Source organism: Anolis carolinensis, chromosome 5 (genome assembly GCF_035594765.1).
Source record: "Anolis carolinensis isolate JA03-04 chromosome 5, rAnoCar3.1.pri, whole genome shotgun sequence".
Classification (NCBI taxonomy): Eukaryota; Metazoa; Chordata; class Lepidosauria; order Squamata; family Dactyloidae; genus Anolis; species Anolis carolinensis.
Genome location: NC_085845.1, coordinates 80,475,610 through 80,498,052, shown reverse-complemented (window position 1 = coordinate 80,498,052; position 22,443 = coordinate 80,475,610). Strand labels below are relative to the sequence as shown.

The following is a 22,443-nucleotide window of genomic DNA, read 5'->3' as shown; positions in this document are numbered from 1 at the left end:
TCTATCTATCTTCTGAGGCAAAATATGTGAAGTAGCAAAACATAAGCAAGCATATATTGTTCAAAATGTCACGACCCATGAGGATTCCAAACAAAACACATTTGCTCTGACGCCCATTAGCAATGATAGCCCAAGTTTGCCATACTCATACACTGCTCCTGAAATTGAATCAGACATTGATGCTGATTTGGATTTTGTCTCTCCAACCTTTTGTGCCTGCTCAGAATGGTCCAGTGTCATAAATCACTAACAAGTAGTATTTTCATTGGAATAAGCATATGGTTGCAGTTCCCATAATAATCCCATAGAGCGGATGAAGCAGACTGGAGGTAAAGAGCACTGACAACGGAAATAGGAGAGAAGATTTAAAAAAAACAAACAAAAAACAAACTAAAACCACCTCTATTCTGTCCTTCAAATTTCAGATGTTCACTATCTATCTTAATTTATTATTAGAATCCTAGCAACATGATGTGTTAGGACAATTGGAATAAATGAAGATGGGCACTACACAGGATGCACAATTACAGTAGTTTTGCTACCACTTTCATTGCCATTGACCTATCCTACAAAATTCTGGGATTTGTGGTTTGGTGAATTGCTTTGGTTTGATACTTCAGATTCTCTGCTAGAGATCAAATGCTGTAGTCGTGAAGAGGAAATTTTAATTTTCTATTAGAGAAATTCTATTAAACCATCAAGGGCTGCTCTGATTTTGTGATGTGATTTTACATGCTTTTATGGTTTAACCTGGATTGTTTTAATACGAATGTTGTTTAATACTGTTTTTATATTGGTATATTTATATATTTTAAGTTGTATTGAAATGTTTTTAGTTGTGAGCTGCTTTGACTTTCTGTACGGAGAGATAAAATGAGATATAAATAAACATAATAAATAAATAAAATTTCCAAATATTTGACCAGACTTTAAATCCCAGGATCCCGAAAGATGCATCCATGGCTTTCTCATGAAAACAGTGCCACCACACTGTTATAACTGTGCAGTGTGGACAATTCGCATGAAAACAAATTTTGCAAAAGCATAAAAACAAGCGGCTTGCAGTATGTTCTCTACTCGCCTCTAACACAATTTTTTAAAAACCTACTAATATAACACTGTCCATCCCTCAAAAATAATATTTGGCCTATTCCTGAGGTTATTTGGGGCACTGATTCAGAAAACTGCTTGCATAACCACATCAGATCTAGTTTCTTATGTTTTTTTCTCAGGTTTATCATGGTTGTCTATGGGCAACCAGATGAAGACTGGCAGATGTCGTATGTTCTTTATCTCAAAAATTAGAGCTGATGGGGGAAAACGGGTGCCATTTTTGGAATCATCAAGTCAAATATACCCAGAAACAGGTCTAATATTTGAGGCACCAAAATGGGTGTTGGCCAGAGTAATCAAAAACATTTTAAAAGCCCATATTTGTGAAGAAATTATTCCCATATCAAAGTGAAAAAAAAACAGAAAGACAGAAAGGGAGTCAGTGACCAAGGAGACAGCATTAGTCCCCAAAGATCTAGAAGGAGCGACATCAAGAAGTTGGGATACAGGAGAGGTTGTGTGACTTCTTGAGATCTTGTTTAAAGAAAGAAATGCCATGGTGCATTCATAATGACGCTATATGTTATATTATATTATATATTCATAATGAAGCTCTTCGAACAACCAAGGAGGTCTTACTATTGGTCCAACCCTGTCTCAAGCAAGACTGGTGGAAACAAGAGAGGAGGCCTTTTCGGTGGCTGCCCCCATCTTTGAAATGCCTTCACAAGGAGATCAAAATGGCCCCCTCCTTACTCACTTTTAAGAAACGATTTAGAACATTCTTATGCTCTCAAGCATATGACGAGAAGGAGAAATAGAGCTCACAACACTGATAAATGGAACGGTAGGAAACTGATTTTATATTCTAGCTTAGCTGGTTCTTAATGGCTTAAATGTTGATTATTTAACTGATAATTATTTAAATTACTTGTTTTAGCTTGTGTAATGTATTGTATTGTATTACTTTGTTTTATACAGGCATTAAAAGTTTGCCTCTATTATGTTGGAAGCCGCCCTGATTCCCCTAAGGGAAATAGGGCAGGCTACAAATATATTATTATTATTATTATTATTATTATTATTATTATTATTATTATTATTATTATTAATATTTGTGGGCTGCTTATGTCAAGGACAGAACGCCACAAGATTCAAAGTAACAGAGTTTATTAGATTACAGAACTCAAAAATGCCCGTAAAACACAAGGGCCAGGCAGTTTTTGCCTTTAGGAGCAAAAAGGGGCAAAAGTAAATGTTCAAAAGATAAACCGGATTAAACCGGAGTTTAATCCGGGTAAAAAACAAACTACTTGCTTCAGCCTGGGTATAAACGAAACGAAAGCCAAGGAACAAAAGATACAAAGAATGCAACTAATTGGCAGCAGATTCCTCTCTGCTGCCAACACTGTGCTTAGAGTAACTTGCGTCGCTCCCCCACACACACAGCAGACAGGATCTCCGACACGAGTAAATCAGCCAAGGATTGTAGCAGTTGAGTAGACCAGTTTCGTTCCGTAGATCAAAGCCAGAAGCAGACGTTTGTAGTTTTTCCAAGTCCAAGAAGGGGGGAAGACAAGCCGTGGTCAGTTCAGTCCGAGTTCTCAAAGCAGGAGATGGCGTCCGTCAAGAAGACGACGGAAGGTCAAGCTAATAAGAGTAAGCACAGGTTTGCACAAACAAATGCCCACACAATCCCTCCCGCCGTCTGACCCTGGATTCCAATCAACTTACGTCACAGCACAGGAAAGCACACAAGTCTTCAGGGAAGCGTCCCACACACACACGGATCCCAAGCGTTTGCCCAGATTACCTTGCCCAACGCAATTTGCAATTGCTCCCAAGCCCCATTTTATGCCAGTTACAAATCTTCATCACTGTCAGCTGTCCTCCTTAACCCGGGCGTTTCCTCATCACTTTCCTCGTCAGAGCTGGAACACCTCTGACTACGCCCAACAGCATCTCCAGCTGTGGATCCCGTCCCATCCCTCCAGCTAAACCATGGGTCTAATCCTGAAGGTCCCCATTCATCTTCTGTCCCATCATGGCCAGTGGCACCCACTTCCTCCCTTACCCGAGTCCAATCCATCTCATCCTCCTCTGAGCTAACCAGCCCCTCCTCCATTCTCTCCGTAAACCCTTCGAAAGACTCCTCGTCAGATGGTGCTGCAAATATGTCTCGCAGTCTTTTTCTCTCTCGCTCCTCGAGAGTATCTGACTCTCGAGGAGTCTTACGCCCACGTCTGTCAGTAACAGAGCCATGAGGCTCAATCATAACAGCTTAACAAGGAGGTACAGTAGAAAGTACCATAGGTGAAGTTTGATAATTATTAGGGGACAGAATGAACAATGAAAGCTCTTCTCCTCTTCTATGTCACACTTTCCATTCGGACAAAGCAGAATTTTTTCTTCTAGTGAGTCAAGGATCCAACTTTATAGATGGAACACATTTCATTCCCACACCATAAGAACCAGGATCTGAACAGAATGAGGGACTAAACTAGGTGGGTCTTGTGGTTCCTTGAAACTCTTATTAGCTCGTATGAGACAAACAGATCAAAGTATCTGTTGCACTAAGTGCAAATCACAAGTGTGCAAAGAAATACATTTGAGAGTAATTTCACCCAACAGAGCTGATGAAATCAACGAAAAAGATTAGATAATATATCCTTAGAGGATTAATTAAATTGATAATTACTTACTAATTTTGACTGTGATGCTAGTGGAGCATTAGATTATTGATGATTTGCTAAGTAAAGAGTACAAGAGGATATAGGAAGGACAATTTCTAGCCCATTCATCTCTTTAAGCTCAAATTAGAAGCAGGCAATGGCAAAGCACTGGTAATCAATATATTTGATTTACAACACTGTAAGCTCTTTATTCAGCATTTAATTGCTGAATAATATTTGAGCTGTAGGAACTCACTGATATTCCTGACTAAACACAGCAAGCAAAAAAAGCCATCGGAGTATGTTAGCTTGATGACCATGATCAAGTGCCTATACAGAGACAAATCACTGGTTTTTTAAAGTACTAACCACCATTATTAGTAAGGGGTATTGTGAAGATATTTTGAAAATGTGAATTACCCTGTATTCTAAACACTGCTGTAGAATCTAGAAGGAAAACAATGAATGGAAGAGGTAACTTTTTGTTCACTGATAATTCTGTTGAGCTTAATGTCAGAACTTCACAATTCAATACTGTACTTTGGATATTTACAAGAAAAAAATCCAAGTGTGTTGTTTCACACACATATGTATACAGGATTGCATCCTTATTTTTCCTTGAAACTTAGCTAAAGGTGTAGAAAGTCAGTTTGAAAATCCAGTTTTATAAATGATGAAATTTTTAATTATACAGTGTTCCCTCACTACTTCGCAGTTCACTTTTTGCGGATTTGCTGTTTCACGGTTTTTCAATAAACTCTAAAAGACTATTATAAATCATAAAAATTACAATTTACAGCCTAAGGAAGGAAGGAAGGAAGCAGAAGCCGAAGGGAGAGAAAAGGAGCCCAAGCGGCAACGGGAGGAGAAGGAGGCAATTTATCAACACACGATTGGTTGACAAAGACTTAAAATAGTGTATAACTACTAAAATAATGTATAAATATTAAAATAAATACAGTGTCCCTACGTCACGGATTTTCACTTATTGCTTAGTGGTCCTGGAACCTAATCCCAGCGTTAAGTGAGGGAACACTGTATATCTGTTTTTTCCTGCCCAGTTTTCTCTTGCCATCTGTTAGGAGTGTGGGTAAAATTGTTTTGGTTCATATATAATATGAGCGGACGGACATTCTCTGCACTTCCAAAACTAGCAAGTGAACTAAAATGAAATTATTCTTTGGCTTCCCCACTGTTCTCAATGTTATATAATACATTCCTTCAAGCAAAAAGTGTGTAGAAAAAGGCACACATCACCAAGATATGCTGACTTCATATGCACACATGCAGAGATCCTAATGTACACACAAGCAGATTCTTATTTCTCTTCACCCAACTGTTAATTCAAGCTCTGCTTAATATTATAAGAAAGAAAGGAATGGTTGCAAAGAGTTCTAATTGCTTTCCAACTCTGCTTCTGTTTAGTCACCTGTGTGCCTGTGGCTCCATTTTTGACAGCCCGATCAGCTGTTTCAGGCTTTTAAAATGTACACGTGCACTGGAGCAGCCTACACAGGGGGCTCGGAAGGAAGTAATGTGTATTGCATGACTGTGGGGATATACAATTATGCAACGGTGCACATTTTTTGAGTGGAATTGTGTTTTAAGCACACCCTTTAAACACGTTCTTTTCAGCTGTTAACCCAATTACGCCCGCAACTTTCCTCAAATGTTGTACAGCCACCCCCACCCCCCTTTTAATTACTTCTGGGTTTTATGGCATGTGTAGATGGGCCTTTAGACTGCTGGTGTTAAGTAAATAAGTAAATTGAAAAAATATGTATGCCCAGTTCCAAAGCCATCTTTTCAATCTTTTGATTTTGGAAAGTACTTGTAGTTGACCACAAGATGGCAGGCTCTGCCATTTGTGAAAAACCAGAATACTTCTGTAAGATCCAAACATTAACTGAAAGGTCTTCTTTTCCTGATGGTAAGGAACTCCCACAGGGTGCACATTTCTAGAATTGCGCATTTGAACAAGGGCTTTTTGCTCCCGGTTTCCTTCAAAGTCAAATATTTGTCAACATTCTCCTATGGCCTGATCTGCACCAATGTAAAAGTGGTGCATCTGCTGAGCCTTTCTAAATCTCAGAGGGCCAACTCCAAAATAGGAGTTGATCCTGCAGGATTTAGAAAGGCTCAGCAAATATATACAGTAGAGTCTCGCTTATCCAACATAAACAGGCCGGCAGAACGTTGGATAAGCGAAAATGTTGGATAATAAGGAGGGATTAAGGAAAAGCCTATTAAATGTCAAATTACGTTATGGTTTTACAAATTAAGCACAAAAACATGTTTTACAACAAATCGACAGAAAAAGCAGTTCAATACACAGTAACATTACAGTAGAGTCTCACTAATCCAAGCCTCGCTTATCCAAGCCTCTGGATAATCCAAGCCATTTTTGTAGTCAATGTTTTCAATATATTGTGATATTTTGGTGCTAAATTCATAAATACAGTAATTACAACATTACATTACTGCGTATTGAACTACTTTTTCTGTCAAATTTGTTGTATAACATGAAGTTTTGGTGCTTAATTTGTAAAATCATAACTGAATTTGATGTTTAATAGGCTTTTCCTTAATCCCTCCTTATTATCCAAGATATTCGCTTATCCAAGCTTCTGCCGGCCCATTTAGCTTGGATAAGTGAGACTCTACTGTATGTAGTAATTACTGTATTTACGAATTTAGCACCAAAACATTGCAATATATAGATAACATTGACTACAAAAACATTGACTACTAAAAATTGATTACAAATAAAAATAGAATTGCTGCCTAGAGAAACAGCTGTGGATACGGACAGGACGAAGATTGCGTTGGATAATACAGAACATTGGATGAGTGAAGGTTGGATAAGCGATACTCTACTGTAGTACCATTTTTCCCACTACAGGCAGTCCCCCGAATTACCAACATCCAACTTACAAACAACTCATATATAAGAACAGGAGGACAACAGAAGTGAGAAAAATCAGTCTCTCAGAAGAGAAATTCTCTCCCGAAAGACATTATCATGGGGGATAATGTCTCCAGTGAAGCTTTCTCGCCAATCCTTGTTTCCATAGCAAGCTACATTTTTCAAAATCCAACTTTCAGAGGGACAGAAAGTGAGATGAAATCTTCTGAACAGGGGCACAAAGAGCAAAACAAACACCACAGGGTTGTTCACCTTTCCCTATGCTCTCCAAAGCTACACACACACACACACACAGAGCTGGTGTTACACTTTTTAAAAGTACCAGTTCCGTCTTACATACAAATTCAGCTTCAGAACAAACCTACCAAACCTATCTTGTTCGTAATTTGGGGATTGCCTATATTCAAGGTAATTCCACTTTTGAGATATTTGTTGAGCTGCTGAATTTACTCCAACAGAGAACAAGAAGCATGTCTCTTATTTAAAAAACACAAGAGAGATTAACACAACAACAGGTAATTCAGGTAAGAAAGTCAGTCATTTTTTATGAAACTCTATTATTCTTTCTTAGTGTTGCAGAGTTAATACCCATCTTACTAACGTATTGAATATGCTTCTAAGAATACTTACTCTGGAAGCAAGTTCCACTGAAAAAGGGAACAAACTTCTCAGGCCCCTTCTGCACTGCCATATAGTCCAGATTATCAAATCCATATTATCAGTTTTGAACTGGATTATCTGAGTCTACACTGCCATATAATCCAGTTCAAAGCAGATAATCTGGATTCTATATAAGAGAGTAGAAGGGGGGCTCTGTTCTAGTATATTGGATCGTATCATCTGTAGCAAAGGCTAAAAAGGCATTTCCAAATAGCCATGCAGGCTGAGGATAATGGGAATGGTAGCCATGTATTCAGAGTCACAACAGATACGTTTTTGTCTTTCATTTTTTGGATTATGAAACTTCAAGTACTGTGAATCTTTTAGGATTTCCTCAGAATCAAGATAGTTTTTCTCCTCTGTAAATTAAAACTGTCCCTATCAAATATTCACACAAGCAAACTATAACTTTGTAGAAGCAAGTTAATAATTTCACATTCAATAATTTTAATGTATACAGTGTTATGTCTTTATAATGACAATAAGATCCATGGCTCCTCAAAAACAGTTTAGGTTTTCTGTTTACTGACCTTGGCTTCTGGATCACTGTTGATGCTGCAGGAATCGTCTTCATCGCACTGAGGGGCATTTCTGTGTTGGGGGTGAGGAAGTAGTACTATTAGGCTCGCAAAGCCATATGTAAAGTGACAATTCAGAATGTTAAAACTTTCAGTACTAAGAGCATTTATGTGCCTCTGCTGTTCTAGCAGCATTGATGTGAATTACAGTCTTTGGCTTGCTACAGGTTGCTTTCATGTAGGTGTAGTTTTTCAAGTGGTCACCTGTGAACTCACAAATGCAACATGCGACTCCCAGATAAGGCTGGGGAGCAATTCCCATCAACAGCCAGCAAAGACAATGGGTAAGCGAGAACAAACATCCAAACACATCTAGAGCAAGGCTTCTTAAACCTTTTCCACTTGCAACCCATTTTTGCCTGATCTCGTGTATATAGCTATATAACAGGTATATAAATCAAGCATCTTCTGATAATCAAACATAAATAAATGTATGTTAAAATATATGGTATTATAGAAAAAAGCAAAACTGCATAATAATAAGATGGATGTGCTTATTTATTTTTGCATAAAATTTGGCTTAATATTTGATAGTGAAGTCTTAAAGCATCTTCAATTCTTTTCATGCCATGATGACATGCTTAGTTTCCAGCCTGTCTGCTCTCCTTTTTTTCCTGATTTGTGGGATCACAATAGACGGGTTCATACTTCCAACTTAAACTTAGTTTTTTTAGAATCAAACGTTGAAGGGAAGTATTTCTGAAGCTGTATCTACACTGGCATATAATTCAGTTCAAAGCAGATATTATGGGATCAGATGCTGGATTATATGGCAGTATAGAAGGGGCCTGAAACTGAACAAAATAGCTATCAAGCAAAATCAGCAGGGAAGGCTGATTTCCCTTTTTTGAAGAACAGCTGAGGCATCGGCACCATATACACTGACAGTCTTCCATTTCTGGTGTCACAGTCGGTGACTATCTGGTGATTCCAGATTATCTGATTTGAACAGTGGAAGTGTAGACTCATATAATCCAGATCAAGGCAGATCATATGGGATCAGATATTGGATTAAATGGCAGTGCAGATTCAGTCTCAGTATGAATGTTGTTGTTAAAAGAATTGTGTAGATATCTAAAACAGGCACTTGGTGGCAAGCTATACAAATTTTTCACAACCCTCACATTCAGTTAGTTTTTCTTGACTAGTGGTTTTCAAAAAATGGTCTCCACATATTCATGCAGATTCACATTTGCCAAAAGGATATTTGCTCAGAAACCGGGTGCAGTTACTTTCCAATAAGTTATGCAATATAAGTAATTTAGGGCAGAAATTCCAAGCATATTTAATTTTCTGAAATCAATGACTTCTTTTCGTGTAACCGCATTTAGGATTAAGGTTTAATGATAGGCAATCAATTCATACCTTAGCTTTAAAGAGGCATAGCGCAATGTTGCTCCTTCAAATTCTTTTAAACTGGGGTCTGGATTTACTGTCGCTGCATGGAGATCCTGGAGGGGAAGGGGGCAGAGAAAAAAAACCAATCTGTTAAATAGGGCATATATTTGAGTCATTGAGTTCTACTTTCACAGGGAAATAAAATGATTCCTGCAAAGCCATAAGACAAAGTGTTTGGCTGATGTATATAAAAAGCATGCATGTATTTTCACACCACAGTTTGCGAAGTGCAGGCACAGCTGTGTTACAAGTGAGTGTTTGCCTTGCTGATTTGAACAGATTATATTTTGTTGGAAAACATCAGAATCAGGTAGTGCGCTTGCAAGCCAGGCCTCTGGTAGCAATGAAAAACAAGAAGTTCACTTTGGCTGATTAGCAATAATGAGTGATATTTGTGGCAGCAAACAATAAAATGCAGCCATGGCCATGCAAAATACTTTTCGAAAAAAGTGAAACAAGGTATTAAAGTGCTCCAAAATCTGACAATATACTTGCCTTCCAAATGTCACTATTAATCTTTCCCCCATTCAGCACAGCAAAATCACTCCAAGGCTGTTTCTAGATATATAAGTATTCACATAAGAAGAAGCACATTGATTTAGAAGACAAAAGAAGGAAAAGGAAGAAGGAAAGAAAGGAAGGTGGGGGGGGGACACAAAACACGGTTGTTAGCATTGATATTTACAGGTTGGATTAGGGAAAAGAACACCTCAAATTTCATTGATTTATTGTACAATCAGAGCTGGCTTGAAGTGTGATGGTGTTCAACCAAATTACAATTTTGGGACCTCTTGGCACAGCTCCTCACATGCCTCTGCATTCACTTAACTGTGTAACAATTGCATACCAACTAAGTAAGAGCTGTTCAAAATATTATTTTACCTTCCTCAATTTTCATTGTGACACTTCATTTCCTATCTTTTAGAAATGTGCCTATGCACCAGTCAGACCAAAAGGCTCCCATGTCAGTTGGACAGGATTATTAACTAGCCCAGCGGTTCCCAACTTTTTCAAGTTGCGATCCCATTTTATAGAGGCAATATGACCAGCAACTCCAATACATTAAAAATAGGTGACCCATGACCCAGATACATTAAAAATGTGAGTTGCTGGCACTGCTACAGTGATGACTTGGGTGTCTGGACCCTACAGCTCTGCTCGGCTAGTGGTTGATTGCTCTCGGCTGGACACATGGCCGGCCAAAGAAGGGAAATAGCGCAATGTGCTGGGTGTCAGATTCCTGGAAGAAGGGTCATTTGATTCATTTTGACACACGGTGTATTATATTTCACATAATTTGCCGGTATCAGAGACAAAAACGTCACCCGCAAAACAAGCTAGGCACTCAGCGCACATGTATCACTAAGAATCGACCAATCACAAATCTCTGTGCAGGACATGATGAAAAAAATTTGCTTTCCCTTTTCAAAATTTTCATAGCTCACTACTGCCCGGTGACCCCACAGAAAACCTTTCACAAGCTCAAATGGGCTTGTGACCTATGGGTCGGGAACCACTGAACTAGCCAGATTATTGTAACTGCTGTTCCTTCAATGTATTTCTGACTTTTGGAGACTCTAAGGCAAATATATAATTATATTTTTATTCTGGCAAGGTTTGTTCCGAGGGGACTTGCTTTTGCTTTCCACTGAGGTTGAAAAGGTATATAACATGCTCCAAGTCACCCAGTGGGTTTCCATGGCTGAATGTGGATTTGAACCTTTGTTACCAAAGTCCTCATTCAACACTCAAACCTCTACAGCATGGTTTGCTTCTCTATACTCCTACAAAGTGGTGTCAGTGGCCTTCCATTACTACGTATGTTGCATAACTGAAGCAGCTGCCAAAGAAATGTAAGCATTTCAGGTTTTCCCCTATGATTGAACCAGCTCTGAGTACATGGACATTTGGTGGTAACAACAGAAGGAATGAAAAATGCTTCTAATGCAGTGGTTCCCAAATGTTTGTGTTTGCATGCGCAGACCACTTGAAAACTACTAGAAGTTTTGATGGATCACTTAACAAATATTTCGGTCTACAAATCAAGATATATAAATAATTTACATTTTAATAACATTTTCTTCTGCAGCATTGGTAGTATTATTAAAGGCAGTATATGCAAATTGTGGCCATTTCCCGGGACGCCAAGAAGGGTGCTTTATGTGTTAAATTTGGAAGGAAAAATTAATCGAAAGTTTCAGAATCAAATGACAAAAATCACAGAGCCATGTTCAGCTGTTAGATAATATGACATTTGTCAAAATGGCACCATGGTTGCCTTTCCACGATTGCAGGTTTAATCTTCGCATATTTGATTATTTGCTAATTATTTGCTAAAACGTTTGTGGCTGCCCTACACCATTTAATACAAGGATTTATAAATCTTGCATCACATCTCAATCTCTCTAGGAATATAATGCAAGGCTTATATAGGCAGTCCCCAAGTTACAAATATCTCACTTACAAATGACACATAGTTAAGAACGGGGTTGAGACAACAGGAAGTGAGAGAACATTGAAATATATTTTAATTATGCTATAATTTTTTAAATTCCATTTTATATGTATTGTTTTATGTTTTAAGGCACTGTATAAGTGCCGTTTGTAAACCGCCTTGAGAACTCACAGGGTAGAGAAAGGCGGGGTATAAGTTAGGTAAATAAATAAATAAATAAACTCTATCCCAAGGAAGGAAAATTCACTCTTAAAGAGTTGTTCTGGGGAAATGGGGTCTAAACGGGAGCTTTCTCACAAATCCTTGTTTCCACAACAAGCCAAATTTTTAAAAATCCAATTATAACAGGGACAGACAGGGGCATTGACAGCAAAACAAATACCAAAGGGCGTTAACCCTTCCCTATGTTATAAGTATTTTTGGCTAGTGTTGCACTTTTAAAAAGTACCTGTTCTGACTTACAAAAAAATCAACTTAATAGCAAACCTAAAGAACCTATCTTGTCTGTAACTTGGGTACTGCCTGTATATATTTAAATTTGGGTATGAGTAAACATATTCTTGGCTTCTAATTTTTTTTTGCAAAATGGTCCATTGGACCAACAGTGGTCTGAAAACTACAATTTGAGAACCTCTGCTCTAATGTTACTTTATCAAGACAAATAACTAGGACAGGGGAAAGTTCATACAAAATTAGAAAGACAGACAACGTGCTTTGTCTTTCATTAAGATCTTCAATGAAAGAAGACTAGCTATGGAGCTTCATCAAATTGTCCTAGTTTAGCCTTTAGTACTAAATTAGTATAATAAACCACAGTGTTTTGGATGCAAGAACCATTTGTTTGCCTCTAGGAACCCTCAGGTAGCAAAAATGCAAGAGAAAGAAAGAAACAGAGAAAAGAAAAGGAGAAGTGAGAGAAAAGAGAAAATCAAAGTGTCTGGAAGTCACTTCTGATGTTGAGAAATTGTTATATCTTGAACATGTTTTAAAAGCCAGGGGTACTGTAATATGCCAGTAAGGTACTGCTTAAGATCCTGCAAGGTAGAGTCCAGCAATACATAGAGCAAGAGTTGCCAGATGTACAAGCTGGATTTAGAAAAGGCAGAGGCATGAGAGACCAAATTGCCAATATCTGCTGGATAATGGAGGAAGGAAGAGAGTTTCAGAAAAACAACTATTTTTGTTTTATTGACTATTCTAAAGCCTTTGACTGTGTGGATCATAATAAACTGTGGCAAGTTCTTGGTGGTATGGGGATACCAAGTCACCTTGTCTGTCTCCTGAGGAATCTGTATAACAACCAAGTAGCAACAGTAAGAACAGACCACGGAACAACAGACTGGTTCAAGACTGAAAAGAACTATGGTAGGGCTGTACACTCTCACCCCAACTATTGTATGGTTTTGTCAACTTGTATGCAGATCACATCATGCGACATGCAGGGCTTGATCAATCCAAGGTTAAAGTTAAAATTGCTGGAAGAAACATTAACAACCTTAGATATGCAGATGATACCACTCTGATGGCTGAAAGCAAGGAGGAGCTGAGGAGCCTTATAACCAAGTTGAAAGAAGAAAAGACAAAAGCTCGGTTGCAGTTAAACATTAAAAACAACCCCAAGATTATGGCAACCAGACTGATTTATAACTGGCAATTAGAGGGAGATAATATGGAGGCAATGACAGACTTTGTATTTCTAGGTGCTAAGATTACTACAGACACAGACTGCAGCCAGGAAATTAGAAGAGGAGAGCAATGACCAATCTTGATAAAATAATGAAGAGTAGAGATATCACACTGGCAATGAAGGTCCACATAGTTAAAACAATGGTATTCCCCATAGTAACCTATGGATGAGAGAGCTGGACCATAAGGAAGGCTGAGCGAAGAAAGATAGACACTTTTGAACTATGGTCTTGGAAGGAAATTCTGAGTATTTCTTGAACCGCAAGAAGATCAAACCAGTCCATACTCCAGGAAATAAAACCCAACAGCTCACTGGAGGGAAGGATATTAGAGGCAAAGATGAAGTACTTTAGCCACATAATGAGAAGACAGGAAAGCTTGGAGAAGACAATGATGCTGGGGAAAATGGAAGGAAAAAGAATTAGGGGCCGACCAAGATGGATGAATGTTATCCTTGACGTGACTGGCTTGTCCTTGAAGAAGTTAGGGGTGCCGATGGCTGACAGGAAGCTCTGACATGGGTTGGTCCATGAGATCACAAAGAGTTGGAAGCAAATGAACAAATAAACAACAAATTGTAATATGGTAACCTACTGTGTGAATGTGAGCCCCAATAAAACTCACAGGAGACTAAAAGATGACAACAGTGTTTGAATTATCAATATACCAATACATAAAGTTTGGAAACAAACAAGAAGAGCTTGAACCCCTACTGTAATAAGATAAATAAGGAGACTTGGTGAACTATTTCCATGTTTGGAATATAGCAATTGAGGGATAGAAGCTGTTCATAAATAATAGATGGGAAGAAGAGGAGGAGTAGCAGCATTATGTGTCAAAGACAAATGCACTTCTACAGAAATCCATGTAAGTGACCAGCTGAACCAATTGAGAACATTTAAGTAAAAATAAATGGAACTGCAGAACACTAGAATTCATGATTGTGAGACAGAACAAAGAAGAGTGACATCAGACACAAATCTAAGATTTCAGGAAATTTGATTTTATCAAACTCTGGGAAACTAGGCAACACCCTATGTTAAGAAATGCTAAAGGAAAAGGACAACCAGCATGGGTGGGATTTCATGAAGACAATTGCTAAAAGTACTTTCAGAAAAATCAATGGAAGAAGAAAAATGGGAAATATATGAAAAAGCCATTATGGTTGACCAACAACTTGAGGAGAAAGTAAAACGAGGAAAAAGAACATATCTGAGTGATGGAAGAAGTGACAAGTCACCCAAGAAAGAATACAGATGTGTAGCCCAAGCTTCCAACAATAGTGTAAGGAAAGCTAAAGCTCAAAACTAACAGAGACTGGCTAGTCAAGGAAGGAACAACAAAATGTTTTGTTTTTTTCAAATATGTTTGAAGGAAGCATGATGAAGAAAATGATGGGACAACTAATCAACAATGTTGGTAAAATGCTGACAAATTACAATAAAAAGGCTTCAGTTTTTCACCCCAAAAGATAACTTTGCTTCCAATGCATGAGCAGAGACCTTGGAAAGGAATCCAGGTTGCACAACAAAACTGATAAAATGTTTGTGAGAAATGACACAAACGTAAATGATGAAATTCATGGCAGAGTATTGAAGCTGCTGACATGTTCACAAAACCACTTGGCATCATTTCTGAGAAATCCTGGAGAGCGGGTGAGGTGCTAGAGGACTGGAGATGACCAAACATTGTTCTTCAGGCCAATCAGCATGACCATAATTCCAGGAAAAATACTGGGATGGATAATGTAGGAGTCCATCTGCAAGTATCTTGATTATAATGCTTAATAAAAGGTATGCATTCACACAAAATTGTTTGAATATTTTTATAATGAACTGAAGCAAACCAACAGATTATTTCATTTCAAACAATTTTTTACAGGTCATAAAGCTAGATAATGTCGTATTTGTTTCATAAAACCAGAGTATGTAACACACACATACACACAGTCACTCTTAAGTTGAGTGCAACGTCAAAGGAAGCAACAAAATTGTCTGATGAATCCAGAATGCCTCCATGCTCCACAAATGAGATATTATCATAAATGTTTATAAATGTAGAGTATAAGTTTAAATAATAATTTAAAAATCAGAAGTGCAATAAAATATATTATGGATGGCATCTCTTGAGTAATTCTGGGTATTATATTGTTATTTTCCAAGCTAGGGTTGCCAATATTTCTTCTGCGAACTGCCACATTCCCTCCGTTATGAGTCATATTCCAGTACTGTCCAATTGCCGGAGGGCGGGGGTGGGGAGGGAGATAAAAGCAAGGAAAACCCATTTTCTCTCTCTCTTTCTGTCACAACTTTGTCTATCTCCATCTCTGAATGCTAACCATCTCTCAAACTGTGATCTCTATGCTGTATCTTCCCTCCATCGCAACTGCTTATGGCATCATGGAGAGAACTAGTAGGATCTCAACTGCCATCAAAATTGCCACATATAACTGATGTGACCATATTGAAGGAGCAACTTTCTGAGATTACTGGGGCTTCACCTTGCTTATTATGTTTCACTTTAAAGGTTTCTAGTTTTGCTTCTTTCTTATGGTGTGTGCCAGGACCAAAGAAACGCATGAATGTTACATGATTGTGAGTCTGCTTTGTGTTGTAGATGTTTTAAATACTGACTACAAAAAGAAAAATCTTTGTCTGAATTCACCCACACTTGTGCTCAGAGAGACCCAAATACTGCTTCTCTAATTTTAGAAAAATATTCTGATGTCTGAAAATTCATATTCCAGTCAATCGAATTTGTTTCCATCAGCCCATATACAGCAGAAATGGCAGGAAGAGAAAATTCCTAATCCATATCGGAATTCTGTAAGTGGAATTATTTGTGCATGGATGCAGTTTCAGCTGCCAAAAAGATATGAATCACAGCTGGTGCCGCTGGTAAAGTCCAGTACACATTTATGTCCATTTGTCTATGCTCTTTTGAAACTAGGTGTAATCAGGGAGAATAGACAAGCATATGCAGGATATATACTGCTATATTGATAAGTGACACCATCCAATTTCTATTAATACATTTTCTTTAACAAGCATTCTCAGCATATGCATTTTTTTACAATATGGTTGTTTAAAATAGATGTTCTATGCAAATTCTATTAACTTAACGTATTCTGTTAATTTTGTATACTCTAGTAGAATTTTAGCATATTCCTAGTATGTTGTTTTAATGTTTTTAGCATTGAGTCGATTTCTACAAAAGTCATTTATTTAATTTACTAATTTACAATATTTTTAACTGTACCTGAACTCAGAAAAACTTTACCTCAGTTTCAGGGGTGGGAGATGATGTGATAGAACTGAGTGATCCTTTGCGTGATCCCTGAAGATCTGTTGGTATTGATACTGGACGCTCCCACTGTGTTGTTCCTGTTGGTATGTGCCAATAATAGATCCCAGCAACATCGCTGATCTTTTTCCAGCCTGGAGGTAGGTCGGGGTCTGTCTGAAATGAATGATCACTCCATATATCTGTTTGGAATAAAAATTCAATGCAAGACGTTATTGCTAAGATGTGAACACATTGAAGAGTATGGAGACTCAAATGACACAGAAGTGCCATTGTCAGCAAAACATTATTGAAAAGGAGAGGAAAAAAATCCATAAAACACTAGTTAATATGTGAGGAAAAAGTAGTAATCCCATACTTAAGATAGTTTATTATACAGATTTTTCAGTTTTGTTGAAACAGTTCGGCCCCTTTTCAAATTATGCCCAACTAGAGCATTTTCAATCAAAATTCCTAAGATCTACTCTACAGGCCCGTAGATGTTTCTCTAACACCACCCTGTGATTGAAGACAGGCTTCGTCAAAGTGGAGGTCAGAGTATGGACAGCCATTCTCAACTACTGGCTACGTCTTTACTTCTCCCCACATGGTCTTGCCCCCCTAACTATGAGGGACGACTTCCAGTCCACATGGACTAAAACAGTGGCAGTAAAGATCACAACACTAGGCTTCTCCCAAGAACAATTACTAAGCATGGGATGGGACCAAGCCAAGGATCTCATTAAACAACGGATCCTGGACAGAGAGCGCCAATTGGACTTAGCCTGCGCCCCAGCATTTAGTGAAGCTAACTCTCACCACCCCCATGGAATACCTAACAAACCTGGAGGTGCCCAAACACAGAAGGGTTTTCACCCTGGCAAGATGCCATGCCCTCCCATTGGTTGTACTGGAGGGAGATATCGAAAGACCCCCTTCAAGGAGAAGTTATGCCCATGTGAGTCCAGACACACAGAGACAACTGAACATGTGCCCCTTCAACGCATGTTCTACAGAGATATTAGAACTAGTCTCAGTCCATGGCTTCTTAAATACCCAGGGCACACCAGAAAATGTTATACCACCCTACTGCTCTCGGACTCTAGTACTACAATAACTTGCAGTGTTGCTAGGTTCTGCACTGCAACACTTAAAATTCGACAGACTATGATTGACCCCGCAGGGCAGCACTCTGATGGGAGCACAGCTGCATCAACCTCTTGCTGAACTTGTAATTTGCCCCTCCCTCTACTCCTGGTGCTCCCTTAGTGTTTTGACCCGTCCTATCAAACTTCCCCCCCTTGGTCCCTTAACTGCTTTGTTAAACATGTCTTTAAACAGTACTGTTTTTTAATTTTTTTAAAAAACTGTTCTCTAATTTCTTTTATGATTGCCTCCCTAGGGAACTGTGTTTTCCTATCACAGGGCAATTGTGTCCCTCTCTGTGCTGGTCATGGACCGTAATAAAATCTTGATTGAAAGTGGTTATCGAAAATACTGAGCTCGATGGACTAATGCTTCCACACAGTAGAAGGCAATATCTTACGTTCTTATCACATCACACAATAGAAGTTGGTGAAGAGAAGAAAATCTTCCCTCATGACTCCTCAACTGAAGAATGTATTTGTCAAGGCACAGCATACCATGACAAACCATAGTGTATATTGGTTAAGAGTCCATTGCTTAAGCCATGAATTCAATAGGAGATGGTCAAACCAGAAATGAGTTGTCTTCCTTATTTATGGTTTGTCAATCTTCTGCTCTTTCCCCAACTTTCACAATGGACAGCTGAACAAACAAACCAGGGATAAGATGTGTTTATGGGTTTGGGAACCATGACAAATGTTTGCAAGCCAAAGACAAATCAGGGATTTAGATTATGCTTTGTGTCTGGTTAACAAAACATGGCTCATTAGAGGAGGCAGGATTGCACATCACAACATACTGGATTTCAACAAATCTCACCATAGCATGTGTTGTGATGTGCAAGAATGCTCACAGAGTTGAAAAGGATAGGCACAGCAATACTTTCACACTTATTATATAGTACTGCAGATGAAATAGCTTCGAGGAATGAGGTTAATTGTTGCAGCTGGGATTTAAATGACAACAATGTACAATATACTGCACAATGAGTAAGTTCTTTCAAACCAACCAACCAACTAAAGATGAAAGGAAAATTACATATAATTATTCATAACTATAGCCTAGTATGCTGTAAAAATCAGAGAACCAAATTCTTTGAAGTTTAGCAGCCTCTAGGAGCATTTTCAGCTTAGCAACAAAAAGCAAAACAGACTTTTACAGTACAATATCATCAAAACAAACAAAAGACTATATATATCTGAAAGTAAGCACAACAACATGGTTACTAAACAAAGCAAAAACCTACATCATCAAGATAAGGAATATTTTACTGAACCACATTCAAACGCTTTATGTGGAGTTTAGGTCTATTGTCCAACTGCCTGAACATAATTCTTTTGCAACATTATTTTGCATTGTAAATGTTACTTTTATCACATTATACTGCATAGTACATCATTCTGTTCCCTTGCCCCAAAAAGCTAACCTTAAATATACATCCAATTGCTAATCCTTATCAGAATAGGCCTGTTGAAACAACTACTGAATAAATATTTGGAAAAAGTCCATTAATTTCAATGAACATGCCTAACTTAGCTGCTGTTTTAAATTGGCATCAACTTAACCTTGATCTTCCATGAATGAGAGATCTTTAAGTCATCCTGTCATCAAAAACCCCACTGCGTTCTTGCAAACTCAGGAGTATGACTTGCATGAGTCCACTCACTTGGAATGCAGCATTCCTCTTGTCCCACTGCCTTCTACCTTCCCAAACATTATTGTCTTCTTCAGGGTGCCATATCTTCCTATGATATGCTCAAAATATGACTGTGTCCGTTTAGTCATCTTGGCTTCTAGGGAGAATTAAGGCTTTATTTCCTCTAGGGCTCACTTATTTGTCTTTTTGGCATTTCAGGGTATCTAGAGAACTCTCATCCAGCACTACATTTCTTGCGAGTTGCTTCACTTCCTATTTAGTTTTCTTTATTGTTCATCTTTTACAATCATATATAGAATTTGAAAATATAATGGCATGAATTTTGTCTAGTTCCTTCATAGTTTCCCTACCAAATAAACCCCTGTCTTCTGCTTTCCTAAATGTGATCTCCATTTTGATTGATGATTGAGCAAGTTTGATAAGATCTTTGTGCATTTCAACATTTTCATTGTCTACTTTAAAGTTAAGTAAATCATCTATAGCCATTTTTCAAAATGTTTCTTTATGATCAAATGTAAACTTGCAGTTGCTCTTTCTTCCTTGATGTTCTCCAGTAGTTATTCTATTTACTGTCAGGGGCAGCTGAAGCTATAAGCTAGGTAAGCAACTGCGAGTGGCGCAAAATCTGCTAAGGGCGCTGTTGAGGTGCCAGGGCCTGGAGCGCCCAGGGAGGGTTGCAAGGGTGCCCCCCCCCCCCGCATCCTGATTCAGCGCCGAGGCCGCTCAGCCTCAGCCTGGAAGGGAAGCGGGAGGAGCTGCTTGAATGACTGCCACCCCTGGCTGTCCGTCATTCAGGCGGTTCTGCTCCCTTCCCTTCCTGGCTGGGCACTCTGAGCCAAGCGGCAAAAGCCAGGCCTTGGCACTGAACCAAGATGCGTGGGGGTGGGGGATGCGCAGCTGGCCCAGACAGGGACAGCCATCCCGGTTCAGCGCCAAGGCCTGGCTTTGCCGCTGTGCTCAGAGCGCTCAGCCAGGAAGGGACGGGGCAGAGCTGCCTGAATGACGGACAGCCTGGGGGATCATTATTATTATTTCTTGGTTTTGGGGGAGGGTGCCAAAATATTGTTTGCTTACACTTGAAAATTACCCAGGGCTGGCCCTGTTTACTTTATACAGTAGTCTCTCACTTATCCAAGCCTCGCTTATCCAAGCCTCTGGATTATCCAAGCCATTTTTGTAGTCAATGTTTTCAATATATCATGATATTTTGGTGCTAAATTAGTAAATACAGTAATTACAACATAACATTACTGCATATTGAACTACTTTTTCTGTCAAATTTGTTGTATAACATGATGTTTTGGTGCTTAATTTGTAAAATCATAACCTAATTTGATGTTTAATAGGCTTTTCCTTAATCCCACCTTATTATCCAAGATATTCGCTTATCCAAGCTTCTGCCGGCCTGTTTAGCTTGGATAAGTGAGACTCTACTGTACTATTTACTGAGATTGGTATGGTGTAATCTGCGTAAATTAAATTGTTGAGGTGACTTGCTCCAATTTTCACACACCCTTTCTCAGTATCTAATCCAGCTCTGTGTATGAGACAAACCACTCAGTTTCTCCATATCCTGTCCTAATTATGGTTTCTTCTCCTTAATACAGATTATATACTTTACATATATGGGAGATGAAAGCAATGGTGTGGTGGTTATTGCAATCCCTAGTGACTCCTTTCTTGGAAACTGAAATATATACTGAACATTTCCGATCTGAAAGTTTTACTTAGCATTAGCAACTAAATTTAGACTACTGGTTTAAAAAAAACCCTAGAATAATATAACCAGTTTTTAAATACTACTCTTTACTTGAATAATACAATTTCCAAGACATTTGAAATAGGGACAAACATTTGATAACAATAACATGTCTACACTTTTAATAGCATGTATACTTTGAGGATAGATTTTTGAGGTCAAAATTATGGCTTTTTATATGGATAAGGTGAGGGTTATGTCACAGAGGGGAAAGGTGCTATTGCCTTTCCTTGGATGCAGTTCCTCTAGTCCTGAAGACTTTAATAGGTGGAGAGTACCAACTTGAATGGTAAATCTGTGAAAAAAGTGCTGTTCTGCGTGAAATCATGAAATATATTAGCAGCGATTCCTTCAGCAGACCTCCACACCAACCCATTTGTTATGCTGAAACAAGAACAATGTCGTATGGAAACACAATATTCAGAAAATGTTATCACAGCTTTGGGACTGACTTTAAGAAAATTCAAGGTATAATAAAAGCAGAATAAAATAATATATAGTTGCTTCACAACTCCCTTTCTGAGTTGTCAGACTCTCTGCCATTCAGCTGATTTATTACAGCAATAAACTCAATTCCATACAATATGCTTCAATTCAGATGCTGAATTTGGCTAGACGATGTAAGCAAATTTGGGAATTAAATTCTTATTTCAAGTTGTGACAGTTTTACTATAGTATAATACTACCACTTTTTAGAACAAGATGGAAATGAACTGCTACTATAATCTGATATTCTTTTAAATGATACACAGAAGATGGTAGTCATCAGTGTTCTTAAACAAGTGAACATATGATGTTTTTAAAGCTCTTTTCCTTTTATTACATTTTCTTCAAAGGGACAGGATGGCAAAACTAAAAGTGTCATAACATAAATCATTGCTGGGCTTCTGTTCAATTAGACACAAATAAAAAAATGCAGCCAGCAGCAGTATCTCTTATGGCATCACTGACCTGCAGGTGCAGTAAAATGGAACCAATATTCTTTTCTATCATTTTGTAACTTCATGAAGATATCTCTTCTTGTATGGCAGGGGTCCCACAGCCATTTTGCAAGGTCAATAAATGAACAACAGAAGCGCAAAAACTATGCTTTTGATATCTTTGCTTATCATAGTCCTAGCATCACTTGGTCACAACTCATCCTTGTACCGCATTTGTAAGATAGTGGGAA

General features: G+C 38.4%; 1 protein-coding gene across 7 annotated transcripts in view; it reads right to left on the bottom strand.

Annotated features, from left to right (window-relative positions):
* Nucleotides 1-22,443, bottom strand: part of apbb2 (amyloid beta precursor protein binding family B member 2) — a 247,718-nt gene that overhangs the window by 79,694 nt on the left and 145,581 nt on the right. For 6 of the 7 annotated variants that reach the window (XM_062981655.1, XM_062981652.1, XM_062981653.1 and 3 more), the window contains 4 exons: nt 16,708-16,913; nt 9,783-9,845; nt 9,255-9,340; nt 7,842-7,902 (listed from right to left, as the gene is read on the bottom strand). In XM_062981655.1, the coding sequence (XP_062837725.1) occupies nt 7,842-7,902; nt 9,255-9,340; nt 9,783-9,845; nt 16,708-16,913 (416 nt within the window). The remainder of the gene's footprint in view (nt 1-7,841; nt 7,903-9,254; nt 9,341-9,782; nt 9,846-16,707; nt 16,914-22,443) is intronic. The other variant, XM_062981656.1, reaches the window with a different exon arrangement.